Source organism: Galleria mellonella, unplaced genomic scaffold (assembly GCF_026898425.1).
Source record: "Galleria mellonella isolate WM207_F2 unplaced genomic scaffold, CSIRO_AGI_GalMel_v1 utg65, whole genome shotgun sequence".
In the NCBI taxonomy this organism is placed as follows: Eukaryota; Metazoa; Arthropoda; class Insecta; order Lepidoptera; family Pyralidae; genus Galleria; species Galleria mellonella.
The window spans coordinates 332,299-351,194 of NW_026442138.1; the positions used below are offsets into that span (position 1 = coordinate 332,299).

The 18,896-nt window shown below is 36.8% G+C and overlaps 1 protein-coding gene across 7 annotated transcripts in view; it reads right to left on the reverse strand.

Annotated features, from left to right (window-relative positions):
• Positions 1–18,865, reverse strand: part of LOC113519856 (protein kinase C) — a 33,336-nt gene extending 14,471 nt beyond the window's left edge. The window contains exons 1-17 of one of the 7 annotated variants that reach the window (XM_052900675.1): positions 18,724–18,865; positions 18,424–18,556; positions 18,230–18,344; positions 17,177–17,237; positions 15,501–15,708; positions 14,207–14,238; positions 14,052–14,122; positions 12,950–13,097; positions 11,637–11,773; positions 10,761–10,854; positions 8,548–8,640; positions 7,473–7,547; positions 5,317–5,444; positions 4,872–5,104; positions 3,984–4,132; positions 2,603–2,655; positions 840–1,026 (exon numbers count right to left, since the gene is read on the reverse strand). In XM_052900675.1, the coding sequence (XP_052756635.1) occupies positions 840–1,026; positions 2,603–2,655; positions 3,984–4,132; positions 4,872–5,104; positions 5,317–5,444; positions 7,473–7,547; positions 8,548–8,640; positions 10,761–10,854; positions 11,637–11,773; positions 12,950–13,097; positions 14,052–14,122; positions 14,207–14,238; positions 15,501–15,708; positions 17,177–17,237; positions 18,230–18,344; positions 18,424–18,556; positions 18,724–18,820 (2,014 nt within the window). In that variant the 5' untranslated portion in view covers positions 18,821–18,865. Of the gene's footprint in view, positions 1–839; positions 1,027–2,602; positions 2,656–3,983; positions 4,133–4,871; positions 5,105–5,316; positions 5,445–7,472; positions 7,548–8,547; positions 8,641–10,760; positions 10,855–11,636; positions 11,774–12,949; positions 13,101–14,051; positions 14,123–14,206; positions 14,239–15,500; positions 15,709–17,176; positions 17,238–17,932; positions 18,187–18,229; positions 18,345–18,423; positions 18,557–18,723 lie in introns of those variants that run through there. The other 6 variants (XM_052900674.1, XM_052900677.1, XM_052900676.1 and 3 more) reach the window with 6 other exon arrangements.
• Positions 18,866–18,896: the final 31 nt, after the last annotated feature.

The following is an 18,896-nucleotide window of genomic DNA, read 5'->3' on the forward strand; positions in this document are numbered from 1 at the left end:
CGATTTAAATTTCAAAATTCGAATACAACCTCGCACAACCCACAGACAAATACGACTAGCATCGTGATGCCAGTCAAATACTCTACCCACATTGATACATTACCAAAGAGAGACTGTACAAAAGTCGATTGCTTAGATACTTCTGTCCCATTCGTATTTCAACCGTGAAACAGTTGTGTTTGCATGGCTGTGTTTCGGTTTGAAGGGTGGGATATAGCGTGAATTTACAGGGTACAGAGGAATAACACCTGAGTCCTCAGGAATGGCAACGCATGGGCGGTATCATGGACGAAACAGTATACTCTGTTATGTCCATGCTACTGCTCATGTCTATAGACGGCGGTTACCACTTTCCATCAGGTGGGCCGTCAGTTTGTTTGCCATTCTAAGTTGTATAAAAAAAAATTCTTGCCAGACCACAAAATAATGCATTTTGCGATCGAATTCAATCATTTTATGATAATTTCATTAAATAGAATTAATTTAATAAAACCTAAACCCAACAAATATTTGCTAAATGGAAATGGAAATACTGCAACACAAGTTATGTGATTAAAATACACAATTACATACAATTATCTCCTCAGGAAATGGCGCGCATTTTAAAAGAGATTTAAACGCTCTGAGATAGTCCAAGTGTAAAACAATACACTGTATATGCTTCATACATTATTATTTAAGACATATATATGTTATATATATTTTTTCTACATTAAAAATAAACATACAGCCCATCCACCTTAGACAGTGGTAACATACAGACACGAACAACACCATCTTTAATACCATGGTGTAGTGATAATAAAAATACTAATGAGCTGGTAGCAGACAGTGGATACCTTTGAGTATGGAGACGGCGTCCTTGGAGAGCCAGACGGGGTAGAGCACGTCGTCGTGCAGGATGCTCTCGAACAGGTCGTCCTCGTTGTCGGCCTCGAAGGGCGGCTGCCCCGCCAGCATCTCGTACAGCAGCACGCCCAACGCCCACCAGTCCACCGACGGGCCGTACTCTAGCTCCTGTAGGATCTGCAACCACCACCATAAAATTTCTACATTGTGAAAACGGAGAGAAGGAAGAACTGGGGGGCCTACCATGTAATGAAATTCCGAAGTTTCGGACTCTATTTCGTGTTTACCGCTCGTTTACCGTCCGCTTACTATCAGGTGGGGCATATGCTTGTTTGCCACCTCAGTGGTATAAAAAAAAACCTAAGGCGGCCCAGTAAATGGAGCTTAATATTTTGTTCGTCATAAATCCTACCAAAAAAATCCAAAGGAATAATATTTTCATATTTTTATGTTTTTAAACGGTAAGTATTATGTAATTTTATAATAATAAACATTTCATGATAGGCCCTCTGTTTTTTTTTTTTTTTAATGATTGAAAATAAAATAGTATTCCTGCCTACGATTTTGATATACCATACACTTCTAATTACAATTCCACAAATAAGAACCTAACAGTAAAATATCGAAACAAATTAATTTCCAAAGATAATGTAGTAAAATTTCTAGGTATTACGTTAGATGAAAATTGTAATTGGAAGAACCATATAAATGTGTTATGTACTAAAATTAATAAATTTGTATATGCACTCAGACGTCTACGCAATACAGCCAGTAAAAATGCAGCTCTTACCGCGTATCATGGCTACGTTGGATCTATATTGCGATATGGAATCTTACTTTGGGGTAATGCAACATTGATTAACAAAGTATTCATTTCACAAAAGAAATGCGTTAGAGCTATCTGTGGATTAGCGCCTATGGAATCATGTAGAAACTATTTTAAAGATATAAAAATATTAACAGTTACGAGTTTATATATCTTAGAAATTGGAATTTTTGTTAAAAAACACCCACAGTTATTTAATAAAATTTGTGAAATTAATAAATTTATCAAAAGGGACCCTACCAAACTACACATGCCTATATGTAAGAGTAGCCTCTATCATAAAAATTGTTTTGTGATGTGCATAAATATTTACAATAAGATACCCCAGTCATTTCGTGAAATGCCCTTTGAAATTTTCCGAAGAAAACTACGAAATTGGCTTATTGAAAAGTGTTTTTACACGATAAAAGAATTTGTAAGTCTGAATGGCAGATTAGACTAAGAATGCATTTTACGTAATAATATTAATAATATGACATGTACAATTTTAATGCTTCATAACTATAATATCGACTATTTTTAAATGTTGACATAATTAACTAATTCAATGTAACAATTAATATGTATTTAGAATAATTATTTGGACATACATAATTGATAAACTTTTACTTAACATGTGCTAAGACAAAATTTGCATGCCTTTAGATAAGGCGAAATGTGTAGTTCAGTTACCATTTTAAGACCTTTGTACCACATTTCGAGCAAATAAATTATTCTTATTCTTATTCTTATACGGGGCACCAATGAGTGATGATGGTCGTTCCTCACTGGTGCCCCACCAGCGTTTACCATTAGCACAGCCACAGTTACTGTTTTATTATTTTTAATAAAAAAAAAAACTTAACGGTCACCGCCAACATTATAACTACTCAGTTAATACGTAAATTTTTTATTCAATACTCTTTTTTTTTATAAATATTAACTCACCTCAGGCGCGATGTAATCAGGAGTACCACAGAACGTTGTGGTGGTAGCACCATCTGCAAAATAATACATTGAAATTTAAACATAAGTCATTCTACAGGATCAAAACAATCAAGAACACGCAACGACGTACACAAAGTTAGTTTTATATTGATATTGTTATTATTAACGAATAATTTTAAATAAAAGTTTTATAAAAGTGACACGTAGTTTATTGAAAGATTACAAAAAGGGCAGAGAAAAGTTGTTTTTTTTTTAATACGCAGTGGAAAGGTAGTTTTCTGCTTTTAACCTGTATAAAATATGTTAGATTTTTAAAAGTTTATAGTAAACCACCAGTTTATTTTTTAGCCCTGATCGATATGTAATCGGAAACAAACTTGTCACTGGAATCAAATAATATTATAGGAATATAATGTTTTTTTTTAATATGTGAAAATGGAATAGTAACCCCGCCTGCGTTATCGGTATACGCTGGCAGGGCACCAGTGAGAGATGATAGGTGACAATGAAAGCAGGTTAGTTAGCCCACCATGATGATTTCGACAAGAATTAACCACAATGGTCCAATTAGTAGGGCATTTACGTCATTTACACGAGTGTTGGATGCGATGCGGCGTCAGCGGTGTCTATAGCGGCTCGCTATGTAACCCATGCATAAACAGAGATATGACTCCATTGTATACTATAGGTGGCTGCATTTTATTATTATGTATGTTGTATAAAAATAGTAAATTTTACCAGAGGGAGACTTTGTACAAAAGTCGTTTGCTTGGGTACCTCTGTCCCATTCGTGTTTCAACAGTAAAGCAGTTGTGTTTGCATGGCTGTGTTTCGGTTTGAAGAGTGGGATATGGCGTGAATTTACTGGGTACAGAGGAATAACACCTGAGTCCTCAGGAATGGCAACGCATGGGGGTATCATGGGCGAAACAGTATACTCTGTTATGTCCATGGTACTGCTCACGTCTATAGGCGACGGTTACCACTTTCCATCAGGTAGGCCGTCAGCTTGTTTGCCATTCTAAGTTGTATAAAAAAATCTTTAAAACTAACGTAACAGATTTTGTTAAGGCTTTTTTAATAGGTAGAGTGATTCAAGAGGAAGGTTTATATGTATAATACATGCATAATATTGTAGAGAAACACTGATAATTTTAGAGGTTTCTAATGTGATATGATGTAATGTGTACCCGTGCGAAGCCGGGGCCAGTCGCTAGTTTAATATATAAGATCACTTGTTAACATTTTAGTTTCAAGGAGTTAGAAATATACGTCTCTACCAACCTCATCCTACCCGCAACATAGAACAATCTGTAGTCTCGCAGTAATTCTAAGTACCATGTGGTGAATGTGGACAACATTATGTCCACTGCGTACTGACCGAGTATGCCCTCCTTGCACATGCCGAAATCGGCGATCTTGATGTGGCCGTCCTGATCGAGCAGGATGTTGTCCAGCTTCAAGTCGCGGTAGATGACGCCGTGCGAGTGCAGGAACTGCAGCGCCAGCGTCACCTCCGCCGCGTAGAACCTGCCGCGTACAGTACAGTACACTACTCGTTATACGCCCACACACGGGAACTGACAGACGGAGATAGATAGTAATGAAAAAAAAAATTATAAGAAACTATAGAAAAAATATATGCAAGCATATAATTCTTAACATAGTAATTTGCTGGAAATTATTAATTTAAAATAATTTTGCACTTTTTTTATTTAATAATTAATTATAATTTTTGATAAGGGCAATTTAATGGTTCTAGCATTGACTGGGCAATCTCTTGTTTTCCCGTGGGTGTTGTAAGGGAGTGATTAAGGGAAATTTATAGTGAAGGGATAGAAAGTAGAGTGTTCATCTTAAAATTACACTGTAGTCTAAAACTGTGGTTGCCAACTTGCCTGCTGAGCGTGGCAACAGGCAAAACCCTTTAGGGGAGGTCTATATGCAATGGACAGTTAATGAACGATTTTTTTTTATTTTACCACAGAAAATAAATACTAATCAATTTACACAGTTTTCTAGATTGAAACCACTTTTTGAATCGGTAAAAAATTAAACCAAAATGACGTGGACAGAAATAGAAACGATGTATGTTTAGAAGGGAGCGAGCGTAAGATGGAGGGCGAGCATAAGATTGGGGGCGAGCGTAAGATGGGAGCCTAATGTAGGATGGAAGGCGAGCGTAGGATGGGAGGCGAGAGCTTAGGATGGGGGGAGAGCTTAGGATAGAGGGCGAACGTAGAATGGAGGGTGAGAGAGGCGAGGGTACCTGGCGCGCGGCTCGTCGAACTTCCTGGCGCTCTGTATCTGGAACATGAGGTCGCCGCCGTTGACGTATTCCATGACGAAGAAGAGGCGGTCGCGCGTCTGGAAGGCGGAGTGCAGCGCCGTGAGGAACGGGTGCCGCGCCGCCAGCGCCAGCACGCGCCGCTCCGTCAGCGTGCACTCCACGTCGTCGTCCTGGATGATGGCGTCCTTCTTCAGCACCTTCACCGCGTACACCTGCACCCGCACGCACTATATATACACCGCTATGGACGACGCCACACTCATTATCCCTTTACGCTGTTGGCATTTACCCCTTATTTGAACCCTTACGTCGACTTTTTTTTAAAATTGATACTGCAATTTTTTTAAACCCATCAACATGCTTTCACCTAATCACCAAAGTAAACAATCGTTAATTTAATTGTGAGTGGTATATGTAGTGTTACCTCGTCGGTGCCCTTCTTCTCAGCGAGCATGACCTTGCCGAAGGAGCCCTTGCCCAGCACCTTGATGAAGTGGAAGTCGTCCAGCGACACCTTGTCCCGCGCCGCGCCGCCGCCCGCGCCCTCGCCGCCTGCCGACATGCACACTGCACTACTACCCACCCAACCCACCTTACACTACACACCGTTACACCCACAACTACCAGCTATAATATATAATCTATACAACTTAACGAAATAGTAACAATACTTTGTTAAAATCACTCTAAATTGGGGGGGAAAGGAATTGTTAGTAATGGAGACAGAATCCCATTGCTAGCAATATACCCAACCAGGTCGATCTCCTCGCGGTTCCCCCTGGAAACTATCATGGTTAATTCCTGATGAATTCATCATGATGGGCTAACTGGCCTGTTTTCATTCTCATCTATCACCCTTCACTGATGCTCCGCTATCGTATCCCGTTAGCGCAGGCGGGGTTGCCATACCATTTTCACCCATCAAAAAAAAAATTGGTAACATTCAACCGGAAAATCGATTTTTAATCTATATCACAATTAGACACTATCAAACTGTCTTGACATCGAATCATTTATTTTGATTACATTTCCATTAAGTTCTATAGAAACAGACTATACCAATAATAGTTCTTTGGTACGAACAGCAAAATTCATAGTCTATCCAAGTTTTAATTTAAACATACACCACTGTGTGTTTACAGCATAAAAATGACCACTCCTTTTTGTGATACAGGGACCGCAACATTTTTATCTTGTAAAAATATATTATCGAAAATTAATTACAAAAAAAACGCAATTTTGCTATCCTTACCGGAACTTCTGAGCCCAGAATCCCTTAACCGAATTTTAAATATAAAATAAATTCACATCAGTAGATATAATTTTTTTTTTTTTGAAATGGCAACCCAACACTCTAACCGTCAAATCCTATGAATGTGTATAGCCAACATACATAGAGTATGAAGGCATTACTCCACCAGAAGCATTATTTGCACTTTGCCGACCTTTGTAACATAAAAATCTTGAGGTACAGTCAGCGTCAGAATTATCTTAGCAATCAAAGTACTGTAATACATATTCCGGATGTTTTCATTACGAAAATAATAATGAAAATAACGATATAACGATTATTTGAAGTTAACTGAACAACGGAATCGTGTTATGAACGTACAGCAGAAAATTGTATATAAAGAAAGTAGATAAATCATTATCATAATATATTGCTCATGCGATTAAATTTTTATATACAAATGTAACAGAAAGGTTACAATTGACTAAAATAGTTTATATTATATGGCAACTGAACTGAGATATTCCCGAGTCCTCAAGTATGCCGACGCATGAGGGGTATCATGGGCAAAACAGTACACTCTGTTATGTCCATGATACTGCTCATGTCTATAGACGACGGTTACCACTTTCCATAAGGTAGGCCGTCAGCTTGTTTACCGTTCTAAGTTGCATAAAAAAATTTATTGGAAGTCCAGTTATAGTTGGTATTCATAATATTAAAAACAATGTTGTCTAGTGATTTTTTTCAGGCTTGATACCACTTTATGCAAACAGCGCCATCTATACCCAAACTCAGTACTAATAATAAACTTAAGTTTGAACTACACTAGAAAGATAGTTTTTTTTCAAATACATTTAACATTAAATACTTCCGCACCCTATAACTACGCTGCTATTTGCACCCTTCGTACAGAAATACAGCTATGCCACTGCGACTGGACCATGTTTTTATATGCAACTTATAATGGTAAACAAACTGACGGCCAATCTGATGGAAAATGGTAACCGTCGCCTATAGGCATGGCCAGCACTATAGACATAACAGAGTATACAGTGTCGCCCACGATACCCTTCGTGCACTGCCATTCTTGAGGACTAAGATGTCACGCCTCTGTGCCCTATAATTTTATTGCCATACCCCACCCTTCAAACCATGACTGGAGTATTAGATTTATTTAAACCATTTTCCTCTGTTAGTTACTGAATTTCCTTACATTACTCAACTTTCCGTTACAACTTGTATATAATTGACAGTATACATAGTTTTACTACACACAACCATGCAAACGACGCCATCAGCCAATAGCAAATCAATAATCCCGCCACCGTAGTGTGTAAGATGTAAACCTTCGTATGTGATGGACACATCGGTGAGATCGTCCGCCCACTGCGAGCGGTACGCGGTGCCGTTCTCCTGCGGACCTACGTATGCAAACATTATCAAACACTGCAACAACAATATTAAACGGTTGCCACACAAATTTGGACCTTAAATTATTTATTTATACGTTTTAATTACGTTTAAACAATGTTAATGGGTGGAACACTAGTTTGTAGCAACGAAGTTCTCAGCGTAAACCTTCTGAATTGTTCTAAATTCGATTGAGTATTTTTTTTATACCACTGAGGTGGCAAACAAGCATACGGCGCACCTGATGGTAAGTGGTTACCGTAGCCTATAAACACCTGCAATACGAGAAATATTACGCGCGCGTTGCCGACCTCGTAGAAACCTCTTTACCCCCCTTTTGAAGAGCCCCATACTATAGTCTCTTGGGAAAACCTCGGCAGGGAGCTCATTCCACAACCTGAGTGTTCGTGGGAGGAAACATCTCTGAAACCGCGCAGTACGCGACCATTGAGGCTGTAGGACATGAGGATGAACTCCCTGTGGATGTCGAGCCGTACGATGGTAGAAAGTGGCTGTGGGCATCATATTGAACAATTCCTCTGAGCACAGTCCATTGTACATTTTATTATTCATCATTTATTTAATGCTTCAAAGAGCATGTAAAGTATTGGTTCGGTTCAAACCCAGTCAGACGCTTTAGTGTATAACAAAGGCAGTAGATGCACTTGTTAACACGAAATTATCGTTATCACATTGTAAATACATTTTTAAACAAAATTTAATGATTCAGTAACTTAATAATTTATTTATAATTTAGTTTGTATTTTGTTTTCTATTTTTTTTTTTTCATTTAGTTGCAAAAAACTCCACAAATCTCTTACATACCTAACGTCTTATAATTACAAGCAATAAATGACCTTAATTTTATATACCAAAAATTTGTCGATTACTTTATAAGTTGCCCTAAAATAAAAAAAATATGAATATGAAATATGTTGTGTGGCAACCTTACAAAGGGCATGCATAGAACAAGCAACGAGGCCACCACCCGAAGCTGTAACAAGAGGCAACCTTGGTCGGTGCAGGCGAATATGTCCGCGAGGTCGTCCCAGTGCGACCGCGCGCCCCCTGGCGGCGCTGCACGCCACGCCATACTCACACTTACTGCATCACACACCATTCCAAATAAATCCAAATACTTCATCAACTGACAATCGGCATTAATTGGAAAAATAATTGGATTGGATTGCGACCGTTCACACCGAAACATGCCGAAGTGTGGCAACATAGGAATTATCTGTCAATTTCCAACATATTTCGGTAAACCACGGTGTCGACATGAACAGTTATACGCATATTTTAAGCGACTTTAAGACAACCTTCGTTTTTGAAGCCAGTTGAAAGTAAATGATTCACACATATCCCTTTCAGACCCAAGATTTTTTTTCTTTCAGATTAAATATATTTTCGTGTTTTGGAGCCAAGCCATCTTGCCGGCACGCACGAGACTACTGCACCACCTAACCTAAATGATTTCTTATTGGCTGGTTTAGAATCTCACTATCATATTATTTCAGCTTCGTGCGTAAAAATGAATTGCGCGCGGTTTTAGAATTTTTAAAGTTACAACTCACGCCCGTAGCGTTCAGGTCTGAAAGGGATATACAACAAAGTATGAAAATTTTACACAATACACAGTAGGAGTAGTACTCAATGTTTTCATGTACAAAATTTGCATAGATTAAAAACAAAATCCAATGTAAACAGTTTCTGAAGAAGTAAAACGCTATAGAAAGAACTATAATCGTCTTACATCTCATCCTAAACCAATCGCAAAGATGCTGTCGCCGCCACGCAAGACTTAATAAAGCAAACGTCTTCCCCCTCATAATAATAATAAGAGATTAGGTTAATGGCCCTTATGTCAAGAATTTGCATATATCACTCAATTTTTGGCACCGACAAATTGGAACACATATGACCGTTTACAACATAATTTTTATACGGATATATTTCAAATGTAATTAAAATAATTTTAGTATTTATTTTTTATTTAAAAAATAAATACTATTATTTATTTAAATAATGTCACGACCAGGAGAGGCAGGGTATTAATTTACACTCGAATATATATGTATTTATACACATTTGTACATAAAAATATTGAGCAATACTCCATCACAAAGGTCTAGTGAATAAAAAATAAATGTAGTAAAATAAAAACTAAATGTAACAAACATAACAATACAAACAAGGAATGGACATACAAATGTTTACTGAAGCATGCAACTACACGGACACTGCACAATACAGAAGATTCTAGCAACAACAAACAAGACATACTTCAAATGTCGCTTTACGTAATTAACATGTTGACGACATGTAAAAAAAAAAAAAGAAGCACAATAAAAAATACCTCGACTGCATCGCTGTCCATTCTTTTATCGTCCTTTTATTGAATTAAAAGTCTACAAGTGAGCCACTGTACATATCACGTGGCAGTATCTCCTACTAGGAGTGGGTAGTACTTAACAATATCTATATATTTTAGTCGCAATATCTATATATTTTAGTCGCAATATCTATATATTTTAGTCGCAATATCTATATTTTTAGTCGCAATATCTATATATTTTAGTCGCAATATCTATATATTTTAGTCGCAATATCTATATATTTTAGTCGCAATGTCTATATATTTTAGTTGCAATATCTATATATTTTAGTTGCAATATCTATATATTGGTCTATTAATGAATATGTCAAAAGTCTGTTATCCAACATTACTTTTAACATGTTCGAAATGAGATATCTGACTGACATCAAAATAGGTGACCATTTTTCCGCCATCAATATCCAGAGAAGCTCAATATATAGATATCGGATCGGTATCCTTATTGCCCATGGCTATGTCCTACACTGGTCCGTAATATAGCAGGATAATGAAGGGAAAGATTGTTAGTAATGGAGACTGAGAATCCCATTGCTAGCTATTGCTACCCAACCAGGTGGACCGGGGGGAAAGGGATTGTTAGTAATGGAGACTGAAAATCCCATTGCTAGCAATATACCCAACCAGGTCGACCTCTTCGCGGTTCCCCTTGGAAACTATCATGGTTAATTCCCGATGAATTCATCATGATGGGTTAACTGGCCTGTTTTCATTCTCATCTATCACCCTTCACTGGTGCTCCGCCAGCGTATCCCGTTAGCGCAGGCGGGGTTACCATACCATATTTACCCATCTAAAAGAAAATAGCAGTAGTGAGTAGGTGGGAGCGTACCTTTGTCGTCGTGCTTGTCGCCGTGCTCCTTGCAGTCGGAGTCGGCCGACGACACCAGCTCGGCCGCGCCCTCCAGCAGCGCCGTGTTCAGGTACTGGCGACAGTGGTATGATACTTACAATGCTAAATAAGCAAATAGTAGGAGGGTACTAACGGCCCCATTGATAGCAATATACCTCGTTTGGCCAACCTCCATGGGGTCCCCCCTAGTAACTACTGTGGATCACTCTCGATCAATTATCATAAATCTCATAAAGAGATGAGCCTAATAACCTACTTGCAGTCACACCTATCACCCTATCATCATTAGTACTCAGGAATTATTAAGATTATTCTTTTGTAGGAAACTATAAAGAGTATCTATCTATCTATCTATCTCTGGGTATCAAGTCTATGATGTTTAGAAGAAGGCCGCTTACCATCAGATGGGCCGTTATGCCTGTTTGCCACCTCAGTGGTATAAAAAAAGACAATTGCCTCAAATTGCATAAAAATAATATAAATAGTAATAATATAGATAGATACTCTTTATTGTTTCCTCCAAGAGATTACAATAGTAAACTTATTATAGATACAAACAATTACAAGAAATAATCACAAGGAGAAAACAATGGGCGACCTTATTGCTGAGGGCGATCTCTTCCACGCAACCTTTGGATGGAGAGGAGTAATTACAATCAAGCATAAAATGAAAATCTCCAGTCCTTATTTTCATTATATATATATATATATTTTTTATATGAAATAATAAGAGGCATTTGCTAAAGGTCGCCACTGTGGTAAATATAACATGTAAAGATCCAACATAGCAGGCACAACGAGCCTACCGCCGTCACCCAAACAATAGGAAAAAAACTATAGTAATGGACAACATACCTTGGAGGGTCGAGGCCTGGGGTTTTTGTCGGGCGAGATGCCCATCTCGTTTAGTATCTCGGCCATCATCTTTGTGTTGATGCCGCAGTTGTTCGCGACGTTCTTCTGGCACCGTTTGTGCACGTTCATGGAACATACTGGAAGAGATAACACGTTATATAAATCACAAGCAATCAGAACCACGATCAATGATGATTTTTTGCACAGTTTTGATATTTTTAGGAAAATAAAAATAATGCACATTTCTGTGGGCACTTCATTATTATTATTATTTTTTTATTAATAAGATGTTTTACGGCTCTGGAAACTTATCCTTATGAGCCATATGGGCACTTCAATTACTTAAGTGTTGCCCTATATTTCCTTATATTCGAATCTCTCCATTTGATTAAATTAACAGGGATATTTAAATATAACACTGGGTATCGCATTCCCATTCGTATTGTTGTCGCCAAGTAGCTGTGTTTGCACGACTGTTTCTTCAGTTTGAAGAATGGGACATGGAATTGAAATAACAATATACAGAAACATAACATCTCAACTGCAGTGTACAAAGTGATCACCATGGAGCTGTTCTTGCATACAGGTTGAAATTGAAGACGTTAGAGATATGTGACACTAATTTATCTACCCATGGTGTGAGCGCCCCTATTTATAAATTCATTGTTTATACACCTTTATATATATTTTGTATTTGTACTTTACAAAGGGTTTATTTAGGTTTACTTAATTATTTGTGCGGAGACACAATTATTATTTTGTTTAAATTCCAAAGTTGATACTACATGGCGCTCTGTTAATTCCCTGGAACTCAGGTTCTAGCATTGTAGATTTGAAATATTTAGTACTGTAATAATTTTTTTTACATTATACTCATTCTCATATGTAGTGTTTCATTTCGGGGATTTTTTGGACTGTCTGATACCGCGGCGCGTACCCCATCACATGGTATAGAACATTAATACGATAAAAATTTTATAAATAATAATTCAAAAATGACAAAAAACTTGGGCCATACTGAGCAGTTGGTCGTTATGATCGTATGAAAGGTTGGAAATTGTATGTCGTTTGTCAAATCCATTATTTATATATTAAAACTTTTTGAAAAAAAAAAAGCAACAGCTTTTTTTTCTTGCTCATTCTTAGTCTGAAATTGCGTTCCAAATGGGAGGTAATGAAAAAAAAAATGACTATTCAAAAATGCTTAAATCTAACTTTACTTGAATAAAAACATTTCTTTCTTTCTTTTATGATCCGTTGGGCAATTCATTTAGTTTAACCAACTGGCAAGGACAGTCCCCTGCAAAGCATACCTTCACACTGGAGGCCCTGCTTGATGAGTCCGTAGAGCAGCGAGCCGCAGTGGTCGCAGAAGGTGAACCGCTTGTACGAGTGCACGGTGAACCGGTGCGGCACGTTCACGTTGAACCGCTGGCCGCCCGCCACGCCCGCGCCGCCCTGCTGCTGCAGTCGCAAGAGACACGTTACTACCCACCGCACTAGTCATGGTTGCAATCAGCCTCACAAGGGACTAAGTACTCAGCTCCTCGAGTACTCAATATAGATAGATAGACAGATACTCTTTATTGTTTCCTCCAAAAGATTACAATAGTAAACTTATTATAAATATAAATAATTACAAGAAATAATCACTTGTAATTATCACTTGTAATAGATATACTTGCACTACTACAGAGTACTCGACTACTAGTCGCGTTTTTTCGTAAATTTTTATACAGATAGATAGATAAATAAATTATTTATGAATTCATGAATTTATAATCGAATCAAAACATTTTTGGTGGTTTTATGGCGAATTTACGGTAATATTTCATTTATATTTACTTAATTATTAACAAAAAATATTGAATGAAGTTTAATTTATTATCTTCATTAAAGTAAACTTCAGAAATCATTTAAAACACTACTCAAATCTAAAATAGTATTCGAATTTTGGAAATTCGCATATGCCCAACTACTAGTTTTAAAACGTAAATAAAAATCGACATAAATAATTACAATATAGAATAACTCACGATAGTTAATATTCCACACCCAAGCAAGAGCTCGAGTACATGTCTGTTTTTTTTTTTTTTTATACAACTTAGAATGGCAAACAAGCTGATGGAAAGTGGTAACCGTTACCTATAGACATGAGCAGTACCATGGACATAACAGAGTATACTGTTTCGCCCATGTTACCCGTCATGCGTTGCCATTCCTGAGGATTCAGGTGTTATTCCTCTGTACCCAGTAAATTCACGCCATATCCCACCCTTCAAACCGAAACATAGCCATGCAAACACAACTGCTTTATGGTTGAAACACGAATGGGACAGAGGTACCCAAGCAATCGACTTTTGTACAAAGTCTCCCTCTGGTAATGTATGTTTATTATTATATAAAACAACTTACCTCTTCCTTCATGCCGGGGCATTTGGTGACAACGGATGAATGGCACCGTTTGTGAACGACGCACGTACACACTGCCAAGAAAAGTAACAATGTTCAGTTACACCTGAGATTTATAAATATAGTCATTGTAATGAAAGCAATAAAGTCATATTTACCTTGGCACTGGTAACCTTGTTTACCCAAGCCCCTGTAAATCGAAATATATAAACGTTATTATTATTAACTTATGCTTAAATAACTTAATATATATTAATAAAAATTATATTTATTTATTTATTTATTTATAGCAAGGCAACAGATTACAAATTAATACATTTATAAAATAAATATTACATGAAACGACATTAAATTTGCACTCCAATAACTGCTCTGCATAACATTCGATATTATATACATTAAAAGAATGACGGCTATAAATTTAAAGTAACAAATTGGCAGCCTTAATGTAACATTGCAAGGATTGTTGGAAGATATCAAGGTCCTTGCATACATTGTTATATTTTCTGCACATGCGGATAATTGGATTGTGATACGATACATTATTGTTACAAATCGGTATATAAAATAATTTTTGTATTCTTTTATTACCTGTACGAAATGAAACAAGGCTCAACAATGTGCTACTGTCCCATTTATAATTTATTATTTTATAAAGAGTAATGAAATATCATATTCTATATCTCAATTTACGTGGATAAAGTCTCAGAGCATAATAAAATTTGTTGCATTTTCCTCTATATTCCATGCTAGCTATATCCCGTGACTTCGCCCGCGTAAGTACATAAAGTATCCTATATGCTTTGTTAGGATATAACCTACCCATGTACCAAATTTCAATCAAATCAGTTCAGTAGTTTTCGCGTGATAGAATAACAAACACTTATGCTTATTATCTATGCTTACCAACTCTTGTATTTAATATTATAATAGGTCTTTAAAAAATTAAAATAAATTGTAGAACTATTAAAATTCATCAACTATTAACCATTCCGTAGTCAAGAATGATGCGTTTATGGTAGGGCCATAGCTAGACCTAAGTTGAAGGTAGGGCAAAAGAACTTTTTGGTAGGGCAGAAGCCATAATTTAGCGACTTCGAAAAAACGAATCTCTCTAATACTCTTTGGACGGGAGGAAAGGGATTGTTAGTGATGGAGACCGAATCCCATTGCTAGCAATATGCCCAACCAGGTCTACCTCCTCGCGGTTCCTCCTGGAAACTATCATGGTTAATGCCTGATGAATTCATCATGATAGGCTTCCTGGCCTGTTTTCATTCTCATCTATCACCCTTTACTGCTACTCCGCCAGCGTATCCCGTTAGCGCAGGCGAGATTACCATAGCGTTTTCACCCATCAAAAAAAAACTCTCGGGGCGGGGGAAAAGGGATTGTTGTAGGAATGTCCATTTTCCTCCAACACAGGTTCCGGTGGGTGCATATAAAGCTCACCAGATGAACTCGCGGCAGTGGCTGCAGAAGGTGGGCTGGCGCAGGAAGGTGGCCATGAACTTGTGTCCGTTGACCTGGTGCACGCGGCGCCGCATGGCCCCGCGGCGGCGCGCGAACCCGGCGCCCTCCTTGAACTCGCGGCCGCGCGCCGCGCCGCCGCCGCCCGCCGCCGGCGCCGCGCCGCCGCGGCTCGTCTCCACGCTGCCCGCTGCGCAGCGCACAAACCGCCGCCGCAGAAACAAACCAGTCACGATCAAACTATTCAACTAACTAGCCAAGTCCAACATAAAAAATATTTACTCAATATTTTTTATGTACTGACATAGTCATTGCTTGATAGTGAGAAGCAACAGTGCAAAAAACATATTTCTATTTTAATTAAATATTTTTTTTATATTTATTCAGTTTTTTTTTTTTTTTTTTGTTAAAGGAACCATACAATGGTTCGATTCAGAACTGAATTATAAATTAAAAAAAAAAAAAACAAAATAACTATATGACATTTGTAACAAAACAAGACTAAAAATAGAAATGCATCATTGATGTGATTATATCATATGACAATTAATATAATTATTGATTTCAAACCAACTGATAAAATAAACACTTTTTCCATTTAAATAACAATTTGGGTTTCCTTTATTAAAATAATAGTATGTAAATTAAACTAAACAAAAATAAAAATATGAAATATAATAAGCAAAAAATTTGTTCATTCATGATAACAAAAATAACTTAGGATCTTGTCAATTTTTCATTTTGAATTTCCACTCGTAATCATACATTTACCAATATATATCATCACACCAAGCCTGCTATGAATAGGCAGAAAATATTTACAGGGTACAGAGGAATAACACCTGAGTCCTCAGGAATGGCAACGCATGGGGGGTATCATGGGCGAAACAGTATACTCTGTTATGTCCATGGTACAGCTCATGTCTATAGGCGGTTACCACTTTCCATCAGGTAGGCCGTCAGCTTGTTTGCCATTCTAAGTTATATAAAAAAAAAATTATGATTGTGCTTCCTGAACACACTTTACCTAGACTAAATTTCTTCAGGGACAATAGTGTGGTACATTGTCCCATTGCAAGTCTCCCTAAGCTAGTTTACCACCATTTAACCCCTATGTTCATTTGTAAGCATAGTGGTACAACAGACTGAATTGTATTTATAATAGACAAATAATATCATTACTATACTTATGTATTTAAGTTAAACTTTTCAAATATGAAGTCAACATGAAAATTGTAAAAACATCAAAATCAGTTGATGATGATGATGATGACCTCATATAATCTACTCACAAAAAATACAGGCCAATTAAAAACATCATTCATTTTGAAAATCACTTAAAAACAAGATACTAGTACTAGTCAAACAGCATATTTTACAAATAAATTTAATTTCATTTTATAATTATACATACTGTGAAATAAATATGAATAAATGACAATAAAGTGTATAGGCTGTTCACAGGCCCCCCAAGTTCTATCTTTGACTTCAACATCACTTCCCATCAAGCAAAATTAAAGTCAATTATAAGACCTTCAATAATAGTAACAATATTCTATAATCTAATTCCATAATAAAAAAAAATCTATATGACAATTTTATTGTCAACTTAAAGGATGTTTTATTTTTGTAATAAATGAAAAAAAAAATGTACTTACCTTGAGAATTCCATTTCAGATCAATTTTGAGATGCAACTTCCCTTGAGGTTCTAGGTCCACCTGAAAATGATACATTCATGGTAATCTATTGTAAATCAATAATAATACACAAAGCAGCACAAAAGTGGAATTTTTTTTTTTTACAAAATAAATAGTTTCCTTTTAACTTTGCTGTCTTTCAAAACTTTTGTTTTTTTTTTTTTTTGATGTTCTACAAAAATATACAAGTTATAAATAACATTTTAAAATTGTACATCCCCAAATGCCATGACATTTTGAAACTTCCTGAGAGAATTCTACTTCCATAACAATATGTAGTGTTCTAAATGAAGTGTACACTGGACAAAAAATATTTAAATCATTAATTAAAAATTACAATAAAAATATTATAAATAATACATATACCTCATTACCATTTTATTATGATTCATAAAAAAATTTAATAATAACTGTCGAGTTTCTTGCAAATATGCCAAAGCCAGCAGTAGAATTACAAAAAAAATTAAAATTTTAAAGTAATAAAGGAATTAAGTATATCTCAAAAAAGATCATTTTTATTCTTTCTATTATGATTTTACATCAAATAATAAATATTAGTTTCTAATAATAAGTGTAAGTCTATAAATTGTATATTTTAATTTCATATAATTAAAATGCACATAAGTTGTTACACATGTGAATAAACTATGTACAATTATAATTCTTATTAGAAATTAAAATATTCAAATGTAACAAACACAAAACAGCAAGCCCACCTCTTCCACCAGCTGTGTATAACAAGAGTCTAGGTATGACAATCATCACTTTACAATAAACATACCACTCAGAGCACTAAAACAGATTATAAACAGTGCACTCTCCAAGGTTCTATTTTTATATCAAACCATCACACTGTTATCAGCCAAAACAAACATTAAAGTGAATCTTTAAAATATCATACTATAGGCAGCAAACTCAATCAATATCTTATCTCAAGATTATGATAACATTGACTTCCAATTCAATTTCAGTCTTGTTATGACAAGGAGCACACAAAAAATCTGTCAACTCACCCAAAAATCTGTGGCTTCTTTATCTCTATGCATCAGATCTTCAAATGGAATGGTGCAATTTGCCACAAAGTCATCTGGCGGTATAGCGGCGTCGTGAAATACAGTGATCCCCAAACTACAAAGAACAATAATCAGTAACCATATACAGTGCGGAAAAGTGAAAAAAAACGATTGCGGACACACGGGATACGAACCTGGTGACATTGTGCACCTCGTGTATGAAGGTTTCATTCCAGACTGGATCGAATGTTTTGGGTTTGGTGGTCGAACGGTCTAGATGGTGCTCGTCGGCGTCGATCGAGACGTACGGGTCTATCGGCTGGTCGTCTGCAACGATACCGCGTATTTACATATACCACCACCCATTTTGTAAACATGCAACGCCTTTTCTTTACGAATTATTGCGGACAAACTTCGCTCGACGTAAAATATTTTACATCACATAACAAAAGTAAATAGCGCAGTGAAATTTTAAGCCCGTGCACAAAGCTCACCTGGTTTCCCGAAGGTCACAGTGTGCCTTTTCTGAAAGTCGGTCGGCCTGAGACCCGTCGCCTCACAAACCCTCACTCGCACCGTCCCGCTGAACATGGTGCTGCCGACCAACGAGCAGTATCACCGAGACCGCGCCGCCACACGATCACTACCACACGATAAACCCGCATAA